Genomic DNA, 26,994 nt, shown 5'->3' with positions numbered 1-26,994 from the left:
GCGGACGGCCGCGATAATGCCATTTGCTGCGATGAGTGAGTCGACAAGGCTGAGTGACTTGGTGGAAATATTTCCCAATCGGACTAACCTGTTGGCAGCCTGCTCCCCATCACGCTGGCTTTTATAATGAAAAAGGAAATTATTTCTGCTTTTAAGGATGGCGGTTCCAGAAATGGTGAGTAAAGTGGGCTGAGGGAGAGAAGACGCTTCTAAAAGTCGACTTCTCAACATTTCTCTGTGTTGTGGAACCCACCAACCACGGCCTGTTGGGGAAGGGGCTTCTTTATCGAGGTTCCCTGTTTCGGAAAGCGTGTTACCGTGTGTTCTTATTCTTGTTATAAAGTTAAGCTGTGTAGTTTGCCACATGCTGATAGTAAGCAACAAGCGTCAGCAAGAATCGAAGTCAAAAATGCTGAATGCGAATTTATTAATTTTCTAAGATATTCTTTAAAGCTGGAATTCTTGCGATGGAAATGAAATAAGCGTTTTTAGTGCATAATTCTTGCTTAGATTTTCCTGTGACCACGGGAAACAGCGTGAGGACAAAGTTTTAAATGACTTAATAGTTCTCTTTTGAATTTCAAACGTTACAACAAGTAAACAACAGAAAGAAAATAAAAATGAGTGACCTAAGTATCTACGTTTTCTGTGCCTGTTGGAACCTCTAGATTTTAGCTCTTTGCAGAAGCAGATTCCTAGAGAACTCACGCCTGATACCTGGGAGGGTGAAGTGGAATTTAGCTGGGAACATTCGGCCATTGCTCGCTCCCTCGGCCCTTCTTAGAGTCACAGGGAGTGACTTCCAAAGGCTCCCGGCCTCTTGGGCGTTGCGATGGGTGGAATTCTCTTGGAGGAAACAGAGCCCCAGTGTAGCTTTGGTGCAGCCCAGCGGCCTCCAGCCACTTCTCCCTTTGCGATGTAGGGGGGGACTGGGCACCCAGAGGGCGCCGATACTGTCATCCGTAATTAGGTCATGCCTGTGTGAGCCAGGAAAGGGCTGTGTTTACGGGAAGCTACAAATACTGTGGGCGAGAGTCCCCGCCCTGGCGCCATCTGCATTTTTGGGGCATAGACAATATGTGAGTATCAAAACTTCTTATGTACACAGTAGGGCACCACATGTGCAGGCAAAGGGTCTCGTTTATGTGAGATGGGCGAAGAGCAATGACAAAAAAGAGAAGGAAAGCGCTTTGAAAATAACCTATCTTCTGAAAATTAAGGATGCAGTAACTTCTCCATGGTCAAAAGGCATCTCTCTAAAGATGTGTTACTCAATTGATTTTAAGTTGATCAAACCATGGGAAAGTCATTATTTTAGCAGAATTAAGTGCACGTTTTTTCACTAACTCTAGAAATTCCTCTGTTATCTGCAGTGGCTCAGAAAAAAAGTGCATTCTCACCGGACAAATAGATTTGATTACTCAGTACCGAATGCGCTTTATGTGGATTGTCGAATTTAGAAGATTTAACATGAGAAAGATGCGTTTGATGCTGAAACTTTAAGTAGAGAAGCAAAGGCTTTCTGTTCTCCCTGGCGCAGGAGGTGGAGGTGGAGGTGGAGCCGAATCTCAGAGGTCCTGAAATAGTCACCATGGGGGAGAACGACCCGCCGGCAGCGGAAGACCCCTTCTCCTTCAGATCGCTTTTCGGCCTCGATGATTTGAAAATCAGTCCTGTTGTGCCAGGTAAGTGGAACCACATGTGATTTCTCCCCACTCCCCGATCTAGACAACAAACGTGGCTGAGCGTCCCTCTGAGGAAATATCTCCTCTGGAGTCCTCACACATGCCGCTGGACACACACGCTTCCTTAGGTTTACAGAATCGGGGAGAGAAGGAGCACGTTAGAGGGGGCAACTCTTGCCAGCTCCCTAGAGACAGGGGTTTGCATTCTCTGGATGGAGGTTTTCAAAATGGAGGCCCCAACTGCTTTGGGAATTAGGAGTCCGATTCTGGCCAGGAAATCTCGGAGCCCTCCAGGAGGTCCTGAGAACTGGTGCTCATCAGTCCTTCCAGAAAAGTTAAAATAAGCTGGACATCACTGAAGACACTGGATGCCTAGACTGAAATCCAACAGCGGGTGTCAGCGTTGCTCCCAGCCGTGAAGGGAGGCAGGTGGGTTTTGTAAGTAGGTTACGAACGCCTGGAGAAGCAGTGGACTCCATAATACCTACCAGCTGGGATCTTTCTGGCAAGAGGCTATCAGGATCTGTCAGGTGAGCTGTGGCTCATTGGTCTCCCAGGAAGTCAGACCCCCAGGGCTGGGTAGGGGGACATCTGGGGGCTCCAGCTGAGGTTCCAGAAAGCACGGGATCTGGGCTACCCTAATGATTCCTTTTAAACCACCTCGACGACTGATGTGCAAAGAATAGGAAGTGGGAGGAGAGGTTTCAAGGGTGGGAAAAGATACACAATTTAAAAATATGGCCCCCCAAATTAGCATAAATGTAAATTTAAAAAGTGTTCTGCAATCACCTGATCGGCAAAACTTACCTGGTTTTTATATCTGAGTTTACTCTCTTCCCATCCTTGCCCACAGGTATGCGCTCTTGCACAGGGCACATACAGACAGGCATTTTTCCACGTGCTGTTTGGTTTTTTATCAATGCCTTGTTTTTATAGCGTCATTCCATCTCATCAGGTAGATGTGTAATTTACACAGCCATCTCGTCGTCATTTGACATATAGTTGTTTCTACCATTATTATTATATAAATAGTATGAACATGAACAACACTACGCACATTCTCTGCTAATTTTTGATTATTTCTTCATGATTAATTTCTAGTAGTCAGAAGGAACAAAAGCTTTTAAAATGTTTTCTGTTTAAACAGAGCAACGTATTGTTCATTATAAAAATTTAGAAGATACAGTTAATCAAAAAGATTTTTTTAAAGTTATCCACAATTTTACCATCACTCAGAGATAACCTTGTTAGCACTTTATTATTGAATTTCTTGCATTTTTTTAATCAACATTTACATTATTATTTCCCTTTGGGAGTGACATATACTATTTGTACTATTTTGAAGCCTTTTTTATTTTTTTAAACTAAACAATATCACGTTCATCTTTCTGTGGCCTTAAATAACTAAATATTCTTCAAGGGTTGGCCAGCTATGGCCCAAGGGCCAAATCTGGCCCACTGCTTGTTTTTATAAATAAAGTTTTATTGGAACACAAACATATCCGTCTATTTACATATTGTCTGAGGCTGCTTTCATCCCATAGTAGGGTTGAGCACTTGTGATGGAAACCACATGGCCCATAAAGTTTAAAAAAATTATTATCTGGTCCTTGACAGAAAGAGTTTGCCAACTCCCTTTCTCTATAATTTCAGTATTTCTGTGTCATTTGGTATTTTATCAGTTCATTCTGCCGGTCATCAGGCTGCATGTATGGGGTATTACAACATGCATCAGTATTATAAACGCCACTCCTCTAAGTGTCCTTGTAGGTAGAAATTTGTGTACATCTGTGATGGCATCTTAGAGTAAATTCTTAGTAGTGGAGTTAGTAGGTGAATAATTCCATCCACTTTTAAGCTTTTCGGTACGTATTTCCAATTTGACTCTCAAAGAGTTTATACAATGTATACTCCTCTTGACTGAAAGTGGGGGCCCCTTTCCTTTCACTTTGGACTGCAGTGGGTATAGTAATAATAATAATAGCATCATTGTTAAGTTGATATGTAGTTAGGTCTAATTAGCATTTTTTTCATTTCCAGAGAGCCTGAAGATTTCCTGTGTTTGTTTATCATTTGCCTTCCTTCTTTGGAGAGATGCTATGCATTTTGCTTTTTATTCCAGAACAAGGAGGGGGGATCCTGGCAGCGCCCACAGGGCCAGGTGGCCGAGGAGCTGTCAAGGGGCAAATGTGAACTGATACAAAGTTTCTAATTGGACAAGAATCTTTGAATCTACAATTTGGCCCCATTTGCTCAATCTAACTCTTAGATACAGAACAACTGGAATGACAAGAGGTCATTCTTGGGGCTCCTGCTGATTTTGGAGTGTGAACGGAGAGCTGCGTCTCTGTGGGGAGAGGTATTAGTTTGGCGCAGGCTTCGGGGGGGGGAGGAGCGTGGAGAAGAGGAGTCTGCTCTGTTAACTCAAGACCATGAGTTGGTGGCCCTGAAAAGATTAGTCCCCAAGCCTGAGATGAAACAGCATTCATTATCATGCTGTCCTTCATTCATCCATTCAACCGACTAACATTTGTTGAGGACCTCCATGTGTCAGTGCTGGTCTAGGTGCTAGAACATAGCCGCCAGGGAACACTTGCTCCTCCAGCCAGAGCCAGGACTTGCCCTTTGTCTCGCCTCCTTTCTGGCTCGGCATCCTTGAGGTCACCGGGTGTGCAATGCAGCTCCTTATTTCCCTGTGCTCTTTCCCTTTTCTCTCTATCATTTTCCTTCTGTTCCTCTTTCCTCCTTTCCCTCCCGTGTCAGTGTCACCTCTATGTTTCCATTTTTGTCTTCAAATTCTCTTCTTTGTTAGGTGGCTTCGAATGATAGTGACCATTTCATAATCACGCTCTTGCCAGAAGGGGAAGTTCCAGAGACAGGCAGGGAGAGGTTCTTTTGGCTTTTACCTGGGGGGGGCCCTGGGATCAGTGTCTCCAAGACCAGGAGAGGAGAGGCAGGGCAGTCTCTGTCCCGCGTAATCGTGTGACGCGTGGTGGCTTCCTCCCCTTCCTGTGTTCCTAACTTCCTCACTTGAAGTGGAGACAACTTTGGCATAGACGTATTTTCAGGACTGATGAGAGAATTTGCATGAAATGGCCTGTTGTCCCTGAGAGGAAAGGGCGCCAATGGAAATTCTCCTGGTTGCCCTGAGAGGCTTGTACTTGTGGGTATCTTAATTCTCTTTGCATCGTCTTTTCCACTCGATTGGTCTGGTTCTTTAGGAAAGAACTGAGGAGGGTCTTGGGTTTTACCTTACTTGCAAGCTAACAAGGCACCCTGCTACAGGTCCATGGATGCTGACAGAAAACGTGAGACTCCCGGGTCAGAGAAAAAGGACTTTATTAGTCACAGCACAAGCGGCATGCACATCCTGCTTGAGTTGGTTACCTCGCCCCCAAGTCCCACGGAGGCGATGTGGAGCAGCCAGGTGTATGTTGCACGCACAGTGGGCTTGCATCATAGCTAAGGAGCTCAGAGCTAAGGGAACCCAAATCTTTTATAATGGGCTGTAAGCAGACCTGTACGAACTTTGCCCCAAAGGAGGACATTATATTTATTAAGCCAGACAGTAAGTTAACCTGCCCCTTGCTCTGGAGAAAGACACTGTTTCTATCTTCTGAGGCTATTTGCTCTCTCAGTGTCCGGGAAGAGATGGTCTGGAGCAAAGGCCGTGAGCATCTCTGGGCATAGCACTCATGGAGCATGGTCTGCTACACACACCATCTGGTGAGCTTCGCAGAGGCCCCACTCACCCTCTCCTGCAGGCCCCCTGTTTGGGTTTTGCAGTCACCCTCCTCTGTAAGGGAACGTCCTTGGCAGTAGGGGTTCTATCCCCTTCGTATTGGTTTCCTAGGGCCACTGAAACAAAGCACCGCAAACTAGGTTCCTTCAAACAACAGAAATCTACTGTCTCACCACTCTGGATGTTGGAAGTCTGAAGTCAAGGTGTGGACGGGGCCCTGCTCCCTCTGAAAGCTGCGGGGACCCTTGCTTCTTCCTGGCTTCTGGTGGCTTGCTGATAAGCCTTGGCTTGTAGATGAATCACACAATCTCTGCCTTTATCTTCACATAGTGTCTGCCTGCGTCTCTTCATGTTGCCTTCCCTTTCTGGGGGTCTGTCTCTGTGTCCGAATTTCCTCTTTTCATAAGGACACCAGTCATGTTGGATTAGGGCCCACCCTAAAGACCTCATTTTAACTCGATTACCTCTGTAAAGACTCTATTTCCAAATAAGATGATATTCAGAAGGACTAGGGGTTTGAACTCCAACATATCTTTTCGGGGGGACACAATTCAACCCATATCACCAGTCTCCAGCCCAGGATGGACAGACCTGGGTCAGAGCTGGAGACCGTGGGGCTGAACTTCCAGAGAATGTTCCCTGTGGTGAGTGGCCCTTTCTCTAATTAAGGCCCCTCTCTTTGGGCTGGAACATTCTCTGCCTTGAGGGCAGGGGGAATGCATAGTTAGGTTTTAAGTTGTATTTTATTCAAATTCGCCCCAAGTGGCTTTTTGCTCTTCCGTCCCCCCCTTGGTTTGCAGACGCAGACGCGGTTGCTGCGCAGATCCTGTCACTGCTGCCATTGAAGTTCTTTCCAATCATCGTCATTGGGATAATTGCCTTGATATTAGCACTGGCCATCGGTCTGGGCAGTGAGTACAATTCATTATTTAGTAGGCTCTCAAATGCCTCTTCAGGCATTTAAGCTTTCATGAGCTCCCCCCCTCACACCAGCATGGTGCATCCACCCAGCCTTAATTACTGGAGGCGCGCATCCTTGGGTTTGCCGACTTTGAGTTTTATTTGCCTGCATGAAGGTAAAGCCAGCGTGGAGCCCAGCAGGGGCCGTTGGCTGTGCTTGGGGCTTTGTCACCAAGGAAGCTGCCGTTGGAAGTGTCCAAAGGCAGCTGATGAAATAGAATCCCGAGGGCAGGAGGGGGGTGTGGAGCTGGCTGGAGAAAACAAGGAGGCCATTCATGCACGGCCAAGCACGCCTGCTATTTTTAAAGAAAGGTGCATGTGGCTTTTGAGAAAGTGAGTTATTTGAATGGCATCTAATAGGGAGCAATTTCTCATCTTCTCTTTCAAATAAGTGGATCACAGATCAGTGTAAAGCTCCACCTGCTCGGCTGTGTGGTCCACAGTTCCCAGAGTCAGAGAAAACAGGAGGTAGATGGGGGGGGGGGGGCGAGTCCTCACTCAGAGCTCCTCGCTCAGCCGGCTCAACCAGTCAGTCCACAGCCATGCATTTTCTCTCTTGACCTTGAGCCCTCCAGAGTCTGAATTCACCTTCAGTTGTGGCTCAAGGCCACTTAGTGAGACAAAGAGGGGTGCAGCAGCCCCACCCCCTGGAATCTGGAAGGGAAAGTCGGCTGAGGGAAACAAGCTACTGACAAAGGAGCAATTTCAATGCAAGTTTCGTTATTAACGGGCAAGCTCAGGGCCATGTGGCAGGTGGACGGCTGTTCATGTTGTCCACTGAAGAAGCCCTTCCTTAACACTCCCGTCTTCTCCTGCCCGCAGTCCACTTCGACTGCTCTGGGAAGTACAGGTGCCGGTCATCTTTTAAGTGTATTGAACTGACAGCTCGCTGCGACGGGGTCTCAGACTGCAAAGATGCGGAGGATGAGTACCGATGTGGTAAGGACATCCCTTTTCACAGGAGGCAGGAGGAAGTCAGCACAACCCAGCCCTGACTTTCCCATCTGTGAAACGGGTCCAAGTCAGTGCCTTTGTCAAGTCGAGTCTTCATCTGGGGTCCACTCACCCCAGGAGGTACTGGGCTGGGTGTTAAGGGAAGGCCACTACATGGAGCTTAAAGTCGATCCAGGAGACTACATAAGCAATAAGAGACCCCCTAAGAGAGCTCAGGGCGTCCGGACAGTGAGAACAGCTGCGGCCCGTCGCGGGTGGGGGCACCGTGGGCGAGGAGCAGGTCAGGTTCAGCAGACGGGGGCTGTGGGCAGACTGCAGAGAACTCTGCCAGCGGTCTCCCGCCCTGCTGGCCAGTAACGGCCTGTTCTTCCTGGGCGTCGGCCAGTCCGCGTGAGCGGTCAGAACGCCGTGCTCCAGGTGTTCACAGCTGCTGCCTGGAGGACCGTGTGCTCTGACGACTGGAAAGCTCACCACGCTAATGTCGCCTGTGCCCAGCTGGGCTTTCCAAGGTAATTTAAAGAGCCTTTCCAGCTGGTGGGTAAAGCATTAATAGTGATAATGTGATAATGAAGAGAGACACCCACCGTGGAGTGGGGCCCTTACAGATGCTTCAACTCGTCAGTCATCACGTGGCATCCTCATGGTGACCCTGTGATGCTGACGTCATCCGCACTCTAGGGGTGTGCAAACCAAGGCCTGGGTGCTAAGTGACTTGCTCAAGGTCACTTGGGAAATGGCACGTTTCGGGGTGTCTCAGGGCCAGGACAGGACCCTCGATGCAAACATGCAAGAAAGAGCTTCGGAGCTGAAAACTCAGCCCCTGGTTCCTCAGGCTGCGGCTCCAAGCAGCTTCCCGGCAGTCCCTGCGTGCTGCTGGTGGTCACACTGATGTTCAAACCGAGTCTGGAAAGTCAGCAATTCAGTGAAAACCCAATCATTCAAAACAGCTGTTGAGCAACGTGTAGGAGAAAGGACTGTGGTAGTGGAGTCTTTGCTTTCAGCATTTGGTGTCGTCTACGAGACTTTTTGCTTCAGGTGACACAGTTCGCCCTGATGTGGGCCCCTCCGCTCCCCCGGCCCTTCTTGCAACTGCCCACCGCTGCCGTCTTCCGTGGGCCCAGAATGTCACCCCTGTGCCCCTTTGCTCTCGATTCTCAGAGTTGAGAGCAGGCAGGCTCTCTGAGTCCCCGAGCCCCTGTCGGGAAGGAGCTGTCTGTGCCTGAGGAAACGGGTGTGCAGGCCGTGCTTGGAACCCACGGGGTCTCCATTTGCAGTTTGGGGCGGCACGTTCTCAGCCCCTCTCTCCACAGCCAGGGAAGCCCAGAGTGGCCTCCAGCCGCAGCCCCGGGACCTCCCTCCTTCCCCGCTTGTGACAGCCCGGATCCAGAGATCAGCTAGATTTCCACACGCTGCACCACGCCACTCACACACACATGCACCACATTACACACACCACAAACATACCACGTACACCACACACACATACCACATAGACACACACACACCACACACACCCCACATCACTCACAAACACATATCATACACACACCACTTATGCACATCCCACAAACAGATACCACACACTATGTACACCACATCATGCACACAGACACACTACAAACATCACATCACACAGACACATGACACACACGCACACACACTCCCCTCCACTTCCCCAACTAGTCAAACAGCTGGAAACATCCCCACTCGGCCTGCCTCTTCCATATGGAGTCCCTGCCTTGGGCCCACTAGGGGGCGTCCCTTTCTCTTCCCGACCCCCCTCTTTCTTCCTCCTGGAGCACCACCTTCCCGGAATCCCAAGGCCTCCCGTCTCCTCTGTGGAAGGACCCAGCTGACCCCTTCCCTCTGCACCCGCTCTTCCTGGGCAGCCCGCAGACCTCTGTCCACCCCGGCCACTTGGTGAGGCCGTCCTTCCTCCCTCACGTGCTCCCTCCAAGCGGAACTCTGGCGAACGCAGTGTTTCTAGGCTGTCTCCTCCACGTTGCCCATTTTCTTTACTCTGAACTTGTTCTTTTCTTCCCTGTCTTTGCTTCAATTCTAAAATTTATTTCTGTATTCTTTTTTGCGTATTTGTTCTGCTTCTCTCTTTAAAGCCCTTCTTTGATCTTCTCTTCTCTGTATCCTACGTCAGATCTCTGTGATTAAAAAAAAGGGTAGACCATTAAGTCAGATTGCCTGGGTTCACGAGCCAGTGAGTACACAGACTGGTTACATAAAGTATGGCTCAAAAATGGGGATCATAAGAGAGCGGCTCTGAGGGGTCGTTGAGAGGTTGAAACGGCTCTGGAGCATGTGGACGTGAGCCTGGCACAGAGGGACGCCCTGCGAGTTTGTGGGTGTGGTTGTTACTACCTCTTAGAGACTTTGACAATTTGTGGGGCCCCAGCTGCAGCATTTGGGGTCCCTTTGCATTTCACGCCGCCCCCCTTGTAACCCAGCCCACCTGCCTCAGGATCTCCATCCCGGCAACAATCGGCCCTTTCCCTGGGCGCCTGCCCTGTGAGTGGGTTGAGCAACACCCCGGAGGGCTGCGAAGGTCATTGTCTCCAATGGCAACCCATGCCAGCTCTAGGCAGACTGAGAAAGTCCTTCATCCTCCCTGGCCTGTTGTCCTTGGGGAGGTCAGCATCATCACTTTGGTACCCAACTGAAGACACCCCCCCAAGTTCTGTGTTTGGTCCCCTCGGGGGCTTGTTTCAGGCCAAGCAAAGCTCAGTCCAGCTAAAGTGTCAAGGAGCCCCACCAACTATATCAGAAAGTGGTCTTCCCTCCCGTGTGCCCAAAGGCCATGGAGGGTGGGCGGGGGTTCAGGATGGGGGCCAAGAGGTCCACCATCCGGGACAATGCCAGGTCTGGAATCCCTTGCTAAATTGGCAAAAGGAAGCCATTCATGGTTTGGGCGGGGATGGGGAGGGGACAAAATGACATCCCCCTCGTGTGATCCCTGTAATACTGTGACTTGAGCACAGGTTGATCTGAAGCAGGGAGTCAATTTCCCATGTCGGGGTTTGTGTTTCTAACGCACTGGCAGCTACGTGAGTTCAGACGCCCTCCGAGTGGACTCGCTCGAGGAGCAGTTCCGAGAGGACTTTGCTTCCATCAATCACCTCTTGCCGGATGACAAAGTGACGGCTTTGCACCACTCGGTGTACGTGAGGTAAGCGGCTGTGTGGTGCTGCTGTCCATGCTTGGGTCAGGTCGCCCTCTGGGTTTGCAGAGTTGGCGCAGCCCCACAAGGACTCAGGAGGCCTGGGAGTGTTGCCTCCAAGTGCAAGGTGCGGCGTGGCCACCTTGGTTAGACGGGGTGCATGCACCAGGCTGGGGTGCTAGGACTTAACCCCAAGCCAGGAAAATCTGGCCCAAGAGAGAAAGGGAGCAAGGAGGGTAAAAGTGATGTGCGTGTCATAAATGCTGGACTGTGCCTCTCACATAGTGGGCGCTCCAGATGTGTTTGGGGAAAGGAAGGAAGGGAGGGAGGAAGGGAAAAAGAAGAAACGTATTGTTCTTGTGTACAAAGCACTGTCATTCTCACCATTTATATTGCATGCTTCACTCAATGGCTCATGAGGCGGGTAGAATGAGGTGTCCTTAAATGACAGTCAGGCGCCTGAAGCTCAGAGTAGTCACCTGTCGGGCGAGTGGAGACAGGGTCGGAGATTCTGAGCCCGAGTTCCATGTGCCCGTCTGACACCTTGGACCCAACCCCAAGAGGAGGCTGTTTGCTGCTCTGGGAAACAACAGCTTGTCAGCCTGTCCGTCGTGTCATTGACATTCCCCCCCGCTGGACCCACGTGCAGTCTGTAGGGACAACTCATCCCTTGGATCCTAAAACCTCAGTCTGGTGACAGTAGCTTTTTCTTGCCTGATTGCATGACAGGACTGGGGCTCTAAACGCAGGAAGAGTTACAAAGGAGTCCGGGGGTGAATTGTAAGAAAAGCACGTGCCCTGGCTCCCACCCCTGCAGGGAGAGTGCTGTCTGTTCCAGGGCAATCACATCTGTGCCCTGGGGAGGAGTCCTCTCCGAGGTGTGTGTGTCCCAGGCTGCAAGGACTTCGTGCCAGGAGAGCTGCCATGCTGTTTGGTGGGCCCTCCGTGTCCCCCAGGGGCCAGTGCAGAACATCAGGGTGAAACTGACATGCAAATGACACCAGTGTGTGTTCGTATAACATAGCTCACTGTGCATCTCTTACGTTAGCTGCACAAAGCTTCGAAACACTCCACAGCCTGTCACATGCATGATACTTCTCTGAGGTCAAGGGTTTTCTAATGAACTGTGAGACCTCACTCTCACGGTTTTCTTTGCATAGACTAAAACTGTAATCTGTATTCAAGAGCAGGAGAATAGAGTTTATTTTTCTTTTACTCTGACATGAAGTAAAAACAAAGTGTTCATTTCTCAAGCCTCGAGTAGTTGTCATTAAGCCCTGTTTTTTCCCAATCCAGGGAGGGGTGTGCCTCGGGTCACGTGGTTACCCTGAAGTGCACAGGTAAGTTAGAAACGCGGAGATAAGTGGAAGCCAGCACTCACTCACAGACTCCTGCCTCCCCCTCCCCCCTTGGACTGCTGGGACTCCCTTCCACATAGGTGCCAGGTGGGGACTCTGTGGACCCCACCTGATGGGGGAGGGGAGCAGTGTCAGCCAGGTCTCACCTGTAGGGTGGGGGGAGGAACCCAGGAGCGACTCCTCGGCATCAGACAGGACCATGGTCCATGATGTCCTGTCACTTTGTGGTGGCTCCAGTAGCCTGCCTCACCAGTCACTTTCTCCTCCTCTCCACTGGAAAAGTGTACACAGAGGGCTCAGTGCCCCAGGCCCCCTCCTCCCCGGCCAGGCGCTCCTTGTTGCTGGCGGGGGGAGGTTCCTGTTGCAGGGTTGTGCCTGAAGAAGTCCGGAACATGACCGCCAGTCCCTGACTTAGTGTGGAGGGGGCTGTGGAAGGTCCCCATGCTCCTGGTGTGTTGTCCTCATCCTGGGGACAGGAGCATCATGAGGACGGTGCTGCCTGCACTGGGTTCTTTGCTCTGACTGGCTCTTCCCACTGCACCCCCACGACACCCCACTCTTCCCACATCTTGGGGGACCTGCCCCCACCCCTCTCCCCGTGCTCCCTCTTCAGTGCTCTCTCCTGGGCTGTGAGCTCTGAGAGGGCGGCAGGGTGTGAGGGGGAGGAGAGGTCTGTGGGACCGCCCCCCAACCCTTGTTTTCCCTCTGCAGCCTGCGGTCTGAGAATGGGCTACAGCTCACGCATCGTGGGTGGAAACATGTCCTCGCTCGCACAGTGGCCCTGGCAGGCCAGCCTTCAGTTCCAGGGCTACCACTTGTGCGGGGGCTCTGTCATCACCCCCGTGTGGATTGTCACCGCTGCCCACTGTGTTTATGAGTGAGTGCTCCTGACCTCCTGGATGTGGCTTCTCCTCTTCTGCAGACCCCTGTCCAGTCTGGTTTGGGCGATCAGCAGCAGGTCCAGGAAGCAGGCAAAAATAGACCAGATCATCACAAACATCCACATGGAGGGACGCCCCCGTCCTCCTCACCATGGATCCATCACTGTCGGCTGGGTGTGATTGGGGACCCTGAGCTCATTTTAAGGATTTCAGACCTACAAGTCTTATAGGAAAGATAGGAAGAGGAGGAAGGAAGCTCTCGTGCAGGAGGAAACACGCCAGCACAAAGGCCTTAGACCTCCCTGGAGCTAATTACGATGGACGGTGTTGTGGCAGAGAGGGCGAGAGATGGCGCAGGGTCAGGGGCAGGTCATCGAGTCTCCCCAAGGCAGTCTAGACAGGAGGTTAGCATAGGAGAAAACCACAGAAGATGCTTCCAAATACAGAGGTTAATTCTCCCTGTTATTTTTACCTCCCACTATTTTGGTTGCTGTCTGATGGAGGAGGGGCCTTGATGGACCCCCTCCCAGTCAGCCAAGTTGAGCTCCATTCTCAAAGGATGCGAAGGTGGCCTCAGAGGTGCAGAGAGCAAGAGCTGTCTAGGAAATGCATGGGGTGGGCCTGCACTTCTGCAGGGCGTGGGAGTCGAGGTCAGATCCAAGAACAAGCAAGCGGGGCAGTGGGACGTCTCCCGTCGTCTCTCTGACCCTGGCTCCAGGGACACCTGAGGTCTGTGGATTAAGGTGCTTGGGTTTTCCCCGCCTCAACTCTTGGTCTTCTCATTGCAGCCTGTATCTCCCCAAGTCCTGGACCATCCAGGTGGGCCTGGTTTCCCTGCTGGACAGTCCAGCCCCCTCCCATCTGGTGGAAAAAATCATCTACCACAGCAAGTACAAGCCAAAGAGGTTAGGCAATGACATCGCCCTCATGAAGCTGGCCGGGCCACTTGCCTTCAATGGTATGTCTGGGATTCTCGGTTGTTCTGTAGCTTTCATTTATTTCAAGAGAATTCGTAATTGCTTGGTGACACATTTTTATGATGCCTGCTTTACCATCCGTGTCAGATAATGCCAATATCTGATTCATATCGGTGTTGGCCTCAGTCGACGTTCTCTTCTCATTAAAGTTGTGATTTTCCTGGTTCTTGGTATGATGAGTAACTGTCAATCATGCTCTGGAAATTCGAGCTATTACATTGGGAGATGCCGGGTCCTAAAATGTCTTCCATTTCAGCAGGAGGTCACCCTGTTCAGGTTCACTGGGCAGGTCTTGACCTACTTTGTGGGCTTTCGTTCAGATGGTAATTTGATTTCAGAGACTTCGAGGTTCTACTTTGGTCAACTGGGTTTGTCTGGTGCCACTGGGGTTCCCACTGGTGCCACTTTATCTCTGCCGGTGTCACCTGGAGATGAAAGGGGCTTCCCCAGGCCTGGCCACCTGGCGCCTCTCGGTGGTTGAAGGGGGTCTCTGGCCTGTGGGGACAAAGAGCTTTGTCCTGCCTGGAGCTTGTTGTGGTGAGGTCACCCCAGCCAGTGCCACCTGCCTGCTCAGGGTCCCTAGGTGGAGAATGAGAGTCTCAACGTTGTCTAAGAAAGACAGCGCTTCCCAGGCTGGCCAGCTGGCTGTGACGGGATCCTCCTAGCAGCCATTTCTTTACAAGCTGGAAGATACTGGGCATCTCCAGCTGCCTGAAGAGCTCGGGAACATTCTCTTCCCACCCGCTGCTGAGTTCTGCAGGCTCCGTTTCTCCATGGGAAAAGTCAAGTCCTGGCCTCTGAAGGTCACAAAAACACCAGAAAAGCCACACAGGATAGAACTTCCAAATATTCTGCAGATACAAGAAGGAATTGTGAGGCTCCTCCTAAATGAATGAAGGCCCCGTTCTCCTCCCCAAGGAATACGGCGGCTTGGAGTGTGGGCAGAGTGTAGGAAACGAGGCCCCTTACAGGAGCAGAATCCTGGTGCGAGACCAGCTGCAGGTGTGACCTGGCAGAATCCTTGGCGTGTTTATCACATGGCACACATAACATGCTACACGTAACACTCTGAAACAAATATTGATAGAGAAGCAGAGAGAAATTGTAATGGTGGTGTTCTTCTGTTAATTGTCATTAATGATACTTGGTGACACAACCCGCATGGACAGGCAAGCTTGTCGCCTCTAGATGTGTCAGGAGGCATGGGAATACTCATGGAGTGATGTTCTGAAGGGCACCCTCCCCGTGGTCCAGACCAAGAGCAGGTAAAGTGCGGCCCACATGCCAAATCTGACCTTTGCCTGTTTTTGTAAATGAAATTTTACTGGAACACTGCCAAGACCATTTCTTTCCTATTGCCTGGGGGCTGCTTTCACACAACTGGGGCAGAGTTGAGGGGTTGTGACAGAGACCACTGGCCTATGACATTTACTATTCGGCCTTTTATAGAAAGAGTTTGCTGGCCCCTGGTCTAGAATCACATTGCCACAGTCCAGGGTAGTTTTGAGGTCTGAGGGCGCTGGTTGGGAAGGCGCTCCCTGCTCTGAGCTTGCAAACAACCGATGGCTTGACCTTTCTCTGGGAGATCCTTTGCGTCCCTCAGGGAGGTAAGCCCTGATGAGATCGACGTTTCCTGGGACTACTGCTCCCATCCAGCTGAGAGTGGTTGTTTCTCCTTTGAACAGAGATGATCCAACCAGTTTGTCTGCCCAACTCCGAAGAGAGCTTTCCTGATGGAAAAATGTGCTGGACGTCAGGATGGGGGGCCACAGAGGATGGAGGTCAGTGGTCTGAAATCAAGAGTCTGTGTCCAGGGAGCCCAGAACTGAGATGGCTGGGGTACACGCCCACAATGACATGCTCCTGTCCAGTGTCCCAGTGTCCTGTTCCCTTGGGATGCCCACAGATCCTGGTCAGGGAGTGTGAGTCAACTGCTGGAAACACAGTCAGCTGAGCAGTTGTGGGTCATGAGTCATGGTCCCATTTATCTTGGGACAACATGAAATTGCATACTTTCTCAGGAGAGAAATGAAGCACAAAGGAGAACTGTGGACACTTACCTTTGCCAACATACCAGGTGGTTCTCCCTCCGCCTCCTCCCACCGTGTTAACTGAGTACATAGGAGCCCGGGTGGAGAACTCCTCCCAAGCTTTATTCAGAAGACAGAGATTTGTTATCGGTGAGGAAATTTGTCTTGCGAGACTTCGGAAGACGTGTGATTTCACCCTACAAAGGTCAAGTAGAGAAAGCAAACAAGACCTTATTGCTGTAATCATGATAGAAGCAGAAATGTTAATAAGAATAACCCATGGGAATGAAACCTGGGCCATCCTTTGATCAATATGGGGCACAAATGTGGTCACAATTCTTGGGTTTTCCATCAATTGCTTTAGTTTCCTGGGGCTGTCAAAACAAATCACCATAAATAGCACGGCTTTGGCTTAAAACAATGGAGATTTATTTTCTTATGGTTCAGGAGACCAGAAATCTGAAGTCAAGATGGGGGCAGGGCTGGTTCCTTCTGGAGCTCTGAGGGAGAATCCGTTCCAGGCTTCTCCCAGCTTCTCGTGGCTCCGGCTGTCCTTGGCTTGTAGACGCATCACCCGCATCTCTGCCTCCATCTTCACATGGTCTTCTCTCTGTATCTCTGCCTCAAGTCTTCCCTCTCCTTTCTCTTACAAGGACACCGCTCTTTGGGTTTAAGGCCCACCCTAAATCCAGAATAATCTCATCTTGAGATTCTTACCTTAATTACATCTGCAAAGACCCTATTCCAAGTAAGGTCACATTCTAAAGTTGCAGGTGGATATATTGGGAGCGGGGGTGGGGGTGGGGGCACAATTCAACCCAGTTCGGGAAGTATAGTATGTTCCTCTTGAGACTTATCAGCTGAGCTCACTCCCTCCTGAATATCCGAGGTACACGGGGCTCACCCAGGCCCAGAGGGTCTATGAGCCCCTTGCAGCACTCCCGCCAGCGCCTGCCGTGGGGACCACAGTGGCTCAGGGTCCTTACAGCCATATATAATTCCAAGCTCACCCACTTGCCCAAATCCTGCTCTGTGCCCACATGGCTGGTCAGGGGGCTTCCAGCTCTGTTAGAACCAGTGCCCCCACAACCTCTGCTTTGTGGTGGGGAGCAGGGACACCACCCCGCCCTCCCTTTCCTCTCACGGTGAGTTCTCAGTTGGGACCACGCAGCTCACCGGAGTGATTCCTATTATGTTGGACTCTGAAGAAGAGGCACTGGTTCCCCATGCAGATTCCCCACGTGCCATGTGCTAGACCGAGTGGCTCCACGAGATGCCTTCTCCTGCTCATAGCAACCCTGAGGGGGTGTTACTTTCCTGCTCATGTTGAGGGCGAGGGGGCTGAGGCTGAGGGGCGCTGAGCATCTTGCTCAGGTTCCCATGGGCGGGTGGTGGAAGGTCTGGGATTCCACGCTGGAGCTCCTCCACCCATGTCCATATTCACATTATTCACAAACTTAAAGTGCCTGAAGGTGATTATTCATTGTCTTCCTGGGACCCTTGTGGAACGAGCAGAGACAGGTACCACTCTCAGCCCGACCTCACGGCCAGGTGGTCCCCACTGCCAGGACGGGGGATGTGTGGGCGGACTCGGGGAGCCCATGCAGAAAACAGGTGTAACTCACACTCACAGAACTCTTACGGGGACTGGGACGTGGACGTCTTTGGCAGGACATTTTTCTGCCGACCGTCCTGGGGTTCCACCAAGAAGCTGTGTGCGTGAGCTCTGCGAGCCTCGGTTTCCCTTCTGTAACTTAAGTTGTTCTGAGAACTGATTGGGCGGGTATGGGTTAAGTGCTTGGCCCAGGACGGGCCCTGGGGAGGCCCGTGTTGGCCACTGTTGCCCCACCTCCTCCCGTGCTGGTCCCTTTACGGAGGGGAGATGCCCCGACCTGAGGCAGAGGGGTGCAGGGCCCATCATTAGAAGCAGAGCCCGAGGGCTTGCCGGTGCTCGCAACAGACCATGCACGGTCCACCTGCAGGCGTGGCCTTTGCTCCATAGTGATGTTGGGGGCGTGCCCCCCACCCCTCTGTGGATGTGTACCCTCTGAATTCCGAGCGGGGCCCCCTTCACTGCATGTACCCCCATCTCTGCCGCAGGCGATGCCTCCCCGGTCCTCAACCACGCAGCTGTGCCTTTAATCTCCAACAAGGTCTGCAACCACAGGGACGTGTACGGGGGCATCATCTCCCCCTCCATGCTCTGTGCCGGCTACCTGCGAGGCGGTGTGGACAGCTGCCAGGTAGGGGCCCTCGGTGACCTCTGGGGGCCGCGGCAGAGGGCAAGGCGAGGCTCTGGCACCATGACCCAGCCCGTGGGACAGGCCACAGCCAGCATTTCCCAGTGACGGACTGAAAAGCAAATTTACAGGGCGTGGGGAAGAAGTTTGCTCAAGATATCACTTCCTTTCCTGGCCGGCTGGGCCTGTGTTACCCAAGGCTCCCACTCTGCCTGGGGGCTGGGCGGCCCGTGGGGGGCTCGCAAAGATGCTTCCCTCCCCAGCTGGTTCGCAGTTTGCAGGGGGACGAAAGCAGGGGAAGGCAGGCGGGAACTGGTGAACTTGGGCCTCCAAAGCCACAGTAGGCGAGACCCCAGTACTGCCTGGGTCCAGCCGAAGCCCCCTGGCCAGGCAGACCCTCCCTCAGAGAGCACTCCCTCGGTTGCCCGTAGCTGCCTTGACCAACTTGAGTTCATTGTATCTAGAGTCTGGCGGGGAAACAGCTAGGGGAGGCCATCCTTGAGGGATAAAGGACCCTACTATCAGGAATTTGAGTCAGTTCTAGAAGGGCTGCTGTGAAAGCAGAGCCATCCCTCAGCCATATTTTGGGATAAGGCAGAAAGGAGAATCCTGTCACTATGACAAGGGACACCCCGGGGCCGTGCCTGTTCTGTCACTCTTTTGCCTCTTTCCTGGCCATCTAGGGGGACAGCGGGGGACCCCTGGTGTGTCAAGAGAGGAGGGTGTGGAAGTTGGTGGGAGCGACGAGCTTTGGCATCGGCTGTGCTGACGTGAACAAGCCTGGGGTCTACACTCGCATCACCTCCTTCCTGGACTGGATTCACGAGCAGATGGAGGTGGGTGCAGCTCACACTGGTCCTCGTCATTCCACCGCCAGCGTCCGTGACGTGGGGCCTCAGTCCTGCTGTGCAGAGCCAGGGAGTGACCACTTAGTTGTTGATTCGGCAAACAGTGACTTTGTGGCTCCTGGGTGTCACGGCTAATCCCAGGGGCAGGGCTCTGTGTGGGTGCGGCCCTGGTGGGGTGGGCACCCAGCGGGGAGACTGTGGCTGGGACAACTCGCCAAGTGGGGAAAAGAGGAAAGGCGGCTGAGGGGGAGGCCTTGGGGAGGGAGGCCAGTCGAGTGGGCCGGTGCGTATGGAGGAGAGGGTGGACGAGGGGGAAAGAGGTGGGGGAGGGTCCGAATCTGGAGGATCCCACAGGCCTACTGAGGGGTGTGGACCTTGCTGGGAGCCAGGGATAGGATGGAGGGTCTCTGATCAGGAGGGGGCCTGGGCAGCTCTGTTCTTTGTTGGGGGGCCTTCCTGGAGGGAGGGACCTGGAGGAGGGAGACGGGTCGATGAGGCTGGCTTGGCAGGATCAGGACGGCAGGGGGAGCCCTGGAGACAGCGGGGAGGAAGAACGGGATACCCAAGGAAAGGGAGTGCCACAGCTGACTCCAGGCCCAGCGCAATAGTGCAATGGCCCAAAGGACAGCTGGTGACAGCCACCCCTCCTCGGGGGAGCAGGGGAAAGGCTGCAGGGAGGGGAGCCCGGCCCTGCAGGAGCCTCGATAGCATGGCTCCTTCCACCTTGTGGGCACTTGGCAAATATTTGCTGACTTGATCTCCGACTCTGAGCCCTGCATCACTCTTTGGACCAGTTTCAAAGGACTTTTTTTTTTTTTCAATTGAGGTGAAATTAATATGACCTTAAATTAGCTAGCTTAAAGAGAACGATCCAGTGGCATTTAGCACACTCACGACATTGGGCAGCCACCATCGCCGTCTAGTTCCAAAGCATTTTCGTGGCCCTGAAATAAAACCTCACACAGCTAGGCAGGCACTCCCCCCGTCCCTGTCCCCAGCCTCCAGCAGCCAGGACTCTGCTTTCTGTCCCTGCGCATCAAAGACCAGTAGAAATGCTCCTTTTAATCTGAAACAATTGGCTAAGAAGGACGTCAGACTCCTAATGTGCCTTGGTGCTCATTTCCGCTTCTTCCTCGTTGAATTTTTGCTTTACGTGAGAAGCTACCTAGTGGTTCCCGTTGGTCAAGGCTGATGCCCAGGGCTGGGACAGAGCTCCACTGGTGTGTAGCTGTGTGTCCTCTGCAGGGGCGAATCGTTCCTCCCTCAGTGTCCGGCTCACTGCGAGGCAGCCACAGCTGGAGGACAGGCTGTCGGGAAGCGTCCGTGCGGCTCATTTTGTTGTTAGCTGGCAGGTTGGCCCCGTGCTCAGACTGAGGGGCGTGTAACGTTCTCCTGCAGCACAAAACTCAACCCAAATCGTCAACCCCTCAAAGAACAGACTTTCGAGGGGCAGCCTCCTCCCCAAGCAGTGGCCGAGGACGGCCTGTGAGAGAGAGCCTGGGGTGCCGATGGCCATGTGGGCAAGCCCATGGGGCTTTGGAGGGCGGGATAGGGGGACCAGGCCCTCCGCATTCGCCCCTGGAGCCAGGGAGGTGCGCCTTCCAAGCGGCTGCACGTAGGGGCAGAGGGTCTATGTGACGGAACTGGTAATCTTGAAAGTGAAGCAGTGGAGGAAGGCAACTCCCAGAATTCAAGCTGCCAAGAGGTACTGGGTGCCGGGCAAGGGCCAGGTTCCGAAGTCACTCCCGGAGCCTTCTGATGATGGTGCTATGTGATGTAGCACCATTTCCCTTCAGTATCATCCTGGGTGGCAGATGCTAGGACTGTCCCCATATTACAGGTGAGGGGCCACCCCAAGCGAACAAGGGCAGATCCGTGACTCCAGCTCCAGCACACGCTGCACAAAGAATTGGCAGGTCTTCACCCTGGGGTGCACAACACTCTCCCTGGCTGCGTGTTAACCTTGAAGATCCCTGGGACCCTTCCCCAGAGGGCTGATGGGGTGGGGTGAGGCTCTGGCGATTTTGGTACATAGGGTCTTCAGGGCACACCTTGAGAAACACTGGTATGGGCCATGTGGCTCGCCGGGATGGTTTCAGAAAGGGCTTCTGTCTGTCCCCTGATGCTGGAGGAGCAGTGTTGTCTGTGAGGGATGGTTGGCTCCCTTGACACCTGGGAGAGCATCTCAGTCATCAGCTGCCTCTGGCCCACTGAAGGCCTGTGTGAGACCCACCCTTTTGCAAATCTCTCTTCAAATGTCTCGGGGGATGACCCAGAAGATGCTTCCCTTCTCATGAGAAGCTTTCTGCTGGGTCTGCATTTTTAGTTGTTTTTTGAGCATCAATGAGAGGGCCTTCCAAGAGCTCACACAACTGGAGGGGAACTGCCCATTTAGCTGATGGGGCTGCCTGCTGTATCATCGTCATTCTCAGCCCGTGGTCTTCTCTGTCACCCTGGGGCTTACAACAAAATCGTTCTGACTTAAACTGGTGCTTAGGAACACTGACACTAACAACTGGAAAGTTCCTGTGGAGACTATGGAAAAAAACCTCAGGTCAGTGATAAAACACGCAGAGGTGTGGCTGGTTGGGAGGTGCGTATGGGTAGGAAAGCTATCTCACGTTTATCTGAGATCTGCGTAGAGCTGGCAGCCTCCTCCAGCAGAGGTCACCCTTGTCCCCATCAATCGTGAACAGCTGGTGCTTCACTCAGGGTGCAATGCAGGTGCCCACTCAAGTTTAATGTTGGAGAGATGGCTTGAAGTGCTGAAAAAGATAACACCAATGTCTTCATTTCTAGAGGGATCTGAAAACTTGAAGAGAAACGGGACAAGCCACAACTTAGAGCTCCTGCCACAGTGGAGACCTTCCTGTCCTTCCATAGATTCCTGTGTGGAAACTTCCAACAGCAGAGCCAAAAGAAGGAGCATCTCTCCATTCCTCTTCATCTGGAACAACTTTCTTCTAACGCCTCTAACAAGTCACAGGGGCACGGACTAGAATGACCTTGAAGCTCCTTTCTGACCTTCACGAAGAACAGAAGCAGGAAACCCCTCCAAAGTGCTACCTTATCCCACTTGTTCACCTGCTGCTCCCTACGAGGTTCAACATCCCCAACCAGATGGCACATCGTGGGCAAAACAGTCGACAGCCGCTGCCTGGAACAAACGGCAGGGATGCGGTCATGGCTGATGGAGCCGTCTGCGCTTTCCTTACCTGGGCACCAGAACCGAACCCAAATTTTCTATTCTAAGATCTCCTTTCACATGTGGGAACCCAATATACAAATGATTCGCTTTAAGGTTCATTTCTATTATGTCTTTGTAGAATTTGGTGTTTCATATATTGTTGACCCTCGCTTCCAAAGGCCATAAGCTCTCTTAACGCGTTCGTCCGTCAGAGCTCGTCTGAAGGAGCCTGACTTCTCGTGTAAATTGAAATCCTGAGCTTGATTCGACAGGCATGATTACTTTGATCTCGTCTGTGTGTTGTGGGTTTGGCATTTTTCTGTTAGAACAGCCTTCTCAGAAGATCGGAATTATCTTGAATTATATCACAAGACTCAGAGCAGAGTGAGAGAAGAAAGCCCTGGGGTTGGACAGGACCACCTAAACCCCACTCAGCGGGTACTGAAGGCCAGTAGAGTAGATGGTCACGTGTCATCAAGACCAAAGCCTTCCCTCCCTCTCCATGTGGGCCCATTGATCTTCCCCACACCTGCAGGATTAGAGACCCACTCATTACCCACACACTTTCTGCAGGCCACATAGCACACACGTGACAAAGGAAGGCTGCTTGGTAAGTAAGCAGTGTCCAGTGGCGCTTTATCACGAGTGCGTTCCTCAGAATATGAGCCCATTGCTTTGCCTTGAGGCAATAGCGGGAAAGATGGGTGAGTTTCAAACAGATCAGAGATGGGTCCAGGTGCCCCAGGAAGGGAGCAGCTCCTGGGAGCCTCCTGAATGCCTGTGAGCCAGGGGTGGAGGAAGAGAGGGAGGGAGAGCTAAAGGCCATTTAGCGATGGTATTGGGTGCACCTCACATATCAGTGTCCTACACACATCTCTAGGCCGGAAGGTGGGCAAGAGTGTTTTTATTTCAAGTATTTTTGCCCAGCTCTCTTTGAAAGTAGTGGTACCTCATTGAAGAGCCAAGTTGTGAAAAGATAAAGGATATCACGTGATCACCTGAAGTGAGAAAACTCGACTGTGGGGTCAGCAGACGTGTATTTCTAGCCTGTTGTGGTTTCGTTCTTCTTTAATGACTACTGCATTTTGTTGGGAAATATTTTGTTGGGAAATAACCTTTCAAAAGGTCTTGGGGAACATTATTGGCGGGCAATTAACAGGCCTGTACCATGTGCCCGGCCCCGTTCTGTGCACATTTCACGTGTTTCCTTGTTCGATTATCAGAACCACCCTATGACACAGGGGTTGTCACAGTCCCGTTTTGTAGACGAGGAAACTGAGGTGTGAAAGCGAGTAGGCTCTCCCAAGGCCATGCATTGGGCCAGCGGGGCATCCGGGATTTGCGACAGGCACATGAGACTGCAGGCATTAAAGCAATCAGCCAATCGCAAAGCTGCACTCTTTGCGTTTGAGTCCAAACGGACTTTGTGCCACCAGTTCGAACCCATTTGAAGCAGAAGAGTCATTCAAAGTCGTCATCAACTTCTCCCTCCTGTAGAAACCTTTGGTCCCACGGAGGTGTTTGCTGGCTGCAGCTGCAGGCTCTTGGGTGGAGCTGTTTCCGTCTTGTTTCTTGTTTCCATGGATACAGCTGAGCGCCTACCTCACGCCTGACAGCCAGGCCAGAGCGGGAGCCAGGAGAGAAAGCTGTGGCTGGAGCACTCCTGACCTGCAGCCAGAGGAGCAGCCAGAAGAACGTGCCGTAGATGAGGTGGGCTGCCTCCTCTGGCGACTTGGACCTGAAGAAGCAACTGTAGGGCATCCACGTCCCTAGTTAGTGAGTGAGGGGAGCCCCCGCCTGCACCCAGATGTCCAGGACTGTACCGTGGGGAACGGCTCCTCTCTCTCTGTCTCTCTAGTACTTTAGTGTCTGCTATGGCTGTATTTAAACATGTTAAAAAGAGTTATAGAAGAGCTAACAATATTATAGAAAGTTTGGAAAAAGGAGTGTTACAAATTGGTCAAGAACTTAAGTGCTACAGCTGGCCCCGGAAACTGTGAACACTTGCCTGCATCTTGTAAGAGGAGGGTTTCCGGCCCAGATCGGAGGACTCCTGCTGGCATCCCTTTCCTCCGCTTCTCACACGGAGAAACCTCCAGGAGTGGTGCAGGAGGACGCACAGAAGGTCTGGCTGTGCAGACCTGTCACCCTGTCACAGCGACCAGCCCAGGAGCCGCTGGTGGTTGAAGAAGCCCCAGGAATGGGTGCAGTTGTACTGGTCTCGAGGTCCAAAGGCTCCTACTTCTCGAATTCACGATATAGCCACACTGGGGATAGGAGGTGTGTGTGAGAACTATGCTGTACTCAAACGGACAGGTGCAAATTCCCAGTGACCCGGCCTCCAGCAACTAGGAGGCAAAGGGGCCTCACCAGTGACATAGAAATAGAGTAATGAGCAAGAAAAATGAAGTCTCTGCTGCATAATCTCAAACAGCATGGGCTTCAAATCCATTAATTTAGACAAATTTACTTGTTGGGCCACGTTTTCCCCCACAGCGTGTAAAAGAGAACCTCACCAAGCCTCCTGCCATTTTGTGACTGAGGACACAGTGTTCTCCGTGTCCCCATGGCCCAGTGGGCAGGCTCAGCACGGTGAACTGTGGCCTGTGCGTCCGCTCGTGGGCGACTCCTGGAGATCTGTGGTGTTCCAGTTCATGTGCTCTTCTGGGTTGCCTAAATGGTCTGAATTTTCCCCCAAATTCATGGACCCATAGAGAGAAGTCATTCCTCGGCCTCCCATAATATTTGTGTCTGTGTGTGCCTGTGTGTGTCAGTTTGGATGTGTGATTCACATATATAGTGACACTTAGATGGCAATGAAATCGTTTGTTTCTGAGCCTGTCTCCCTTTCTAAGCTGAGGGCTCCCCGAGAATGGGGCCACGCTCCATTCATCTGTGCGTCCCCAGCACCCACCCCAGGATCCGGGACCCAGACGCTGCTCAGGAACACAGGTGGAATGAGTGGATGATGACCATAAAATAAACATGCCACCTAAGAGACTTCATCTGAATCCCATTGTTTCATAAACCAGCAATATTTGGTTTGGAAATAGGTGAATTTCATTTGGAAATAGGTGAAATTCCGATAGGTTGGAAATCAACCTGAAGATAACATTTATAATTTAAAGCCATGATGTATTAAAAAAGTCTCCACATTTCCTCCCTTGAAAGTACAAAAATTACTCAGTGTGTGTAAATTGCATCCTGCTCCATCACCATGTCTATACTGGATTCTGGTCTGCCTGAGTGGGATCAAAACCACGTAAAAAAATATGACTCAAAGTCTGCTTTACAGAAAGACGGATTTTTTTTCCTTTAAGAATGAAAAGAAAGCAGTGGTCATGGTCTTGAAAACCCACCCACTAAGAACTGATAGCATCCTTGCAGAGTTGGGGAGAAGGACTCTTAAGACGCATTTTGTATATCAGGGTCTTTTTTTGAATTTTTCCCCTTTCTTTCCTTTTCACGTTAGGTGCAAACTAGAAGCCTCCGCTCTCCCTCGTGTCCCTGTGAGGTTGGAGCAGCGATGGTAGGGATGCGGGAAGAGCAGAGGTGTGCTGTCTCTCTCAAGCCTGCCTGGGCCACGTGCCGCCCCCTGTTCACTGGGAGCGGCTGAGACACAGCGCCTGCACCTGCACAATCCCCTCTTCTCTCTCATCACCCCTGGGGGTGCCCAGCAGAGGTGGGTCGCCTCCAGCAGGGATACTGGGCGCCCAAGTTGGTACATTATAATTTGTATAATATGAATGACTCCCAACACAGTATTAAAACTTCGTCTCAGAGGAAAAGACAAGGAAGGGGAAGGGACAGGAGCCGGGGACCATCCCTGAGTCCAGAGGGCTACTGGATTATCACAGCCAACCTCAGTCTTCTTCAAAGGAAACCTAGAAACTTTAGGGGCCTGACCGCCAGGTGGGGCTCTGGGGAGGGCAGCCACTTTCATCAGCTCCTCCTGGTCACCAGAAAATTCCAGATTGGGGGCAGCTGCCTCCCAGGCCTGTGACCTTGGTGCCACATCTCACCGTCCTCCTGGCTTGTTAGGCTCCCCGTGGGAAAGAAGGAGCGGGGACTTTGGAGGGCTGTTGGCTGCCAGACCAGAGCAGGTGCTGCTTCCTGCAACCGTCCCCGGACGTGCCCACTGGGAATCAGAGCAGCCACAGGAAGCAGGCGAGACTGCGGGCAGACTGCCGCTCAGGCCCAGGGCCTGGGGGCGGTTCTAGAGTCTGCAGCCCACTTCACCCCAGGCCTCTTCAGCATCAGGCCTTCAGCCGTGAATTGTGAGAACACTTCTGCGGCCCCGGGGCTTCCCCATGCTCAGGCAGGAGCTCCTTAGTGGGCCCTTTGTAAGTGGAGGGTCGGGGGCTTTTATCTTGCTGGTACACGCAGGCCCTGGGGGAGGGGCGGCCGGGCTGAGGATTAACCACTTCTGGGGTGCATCCCCAGGCCCCCACGAGGAGCCGTGGCCAATCACACAGAGGGTTGTGGAGAAAAATAACCATGAGAATGGTTCTTTAAGGTTATGTTGGGTTTATGTGGTCACAGGAACTGCCATTCTGGAAACGTTCTTATTGGACTAATACTTTTTTAATTAAAATTCTTATTGAGATAATGGTAGAGTCACATGCAGTCATAAGGAATAACACAGAGAGAGGTCTCTTGTGACCTCTGTCCGGTTTTCTCTAATGATGACATTTTGCAAAACTGTAGATAGTGTCCCAAGCAGGATATCAGCTGTGATAAGGTCCACTGATGTCATCGAGATGTCTCCAGTTCTGCTTGTACTCGTGTGTATGTATGTTTGTATGTGTGTCTTTTAGTATTTTTTTGTTTTTTGAGGAACAAAAATGAGCTGTTAATTTGTTAATGAAAAGAAAAATGACTACAGTTTATAAAAAAGAAGATAGGCAAAAGATATGAACAGACGTTTCACCAGGAAGATCTACAGATGGCAAATAAACACATG

General features: G+C 51.8%; 1 protein-coding gene across 1 annotated transcript; it reads left to right on the top strand.

Annotated features, from left to right (window-relative positions):
- TMPRSS3 (transmembrane serine protease 3) lies at positions 1 to 26,994 on the top strand. Its single transcript, XM_070488931.1, has 13 exons — positions 1 to 175; positions 1,541 to 1,685; positions 6,228 to 6,338; positions 7,210 to 7,326; positions 7,727 to 7,850; positions 10,394 to 10,519; positions 11,807 to 11,850; positions 12,580 to 12,745; positions 13,538 to 13,707; positions 15,412 to 15,507; positions 17,857 to 17,999; positions 18,680 to 18,832; positions 21,644 to 26,994. The coding sequence occupies exons 1-13, from the start codon at positions 158 to 160 to the stop codon at positions 21,659 to 21,661; spliced, it is 1,431 nt and encodes a 476-aa protein (XP_070345032.1). The 5' UTR covers positions 1 to 157; the 3' UTR covers positions 21,662 to 26,994.

The sequence above is a fragment of the Equus asinus genome, chromosome 18 (assembly GCF_041296235.1).
Source record: "Equus asinus isolate D_3611 breed Donkey chromosome 18, EquAss-T2T_v2, whole genome shotgun sequence".
Lineage (NCBI taxonomy): Eukaryota > Metazoa > Chordata > Mammalia > Perissodactyla > Equidae > Equus > Equus asinus.
Note: the sequence above shows the minus strand (reverse complement) of the source record. Positions and strands in the feature narration are given on the sequence as shown.

Excerpts from the sequence above, each read along its gene's own strand:
- TMPRSS3 (XM_070488931.1), top strand. Across the intron at positions 7,327-7,726 it reads GGAGGATGAGTACCGATGTG|TCCGCGTGAGCGGTCAGAAC; the intron begins GTAAGGACATCC and ends GGCGTCGGCCAG. Across the intron at positions 12,746-13,537 it reads GCTGCCCACTGTGTTTATGA|CCTGTATCTCCCCAAGTCCT; the intron begins GTGAGTGCTCCT and ends TTCTCATTGCAG.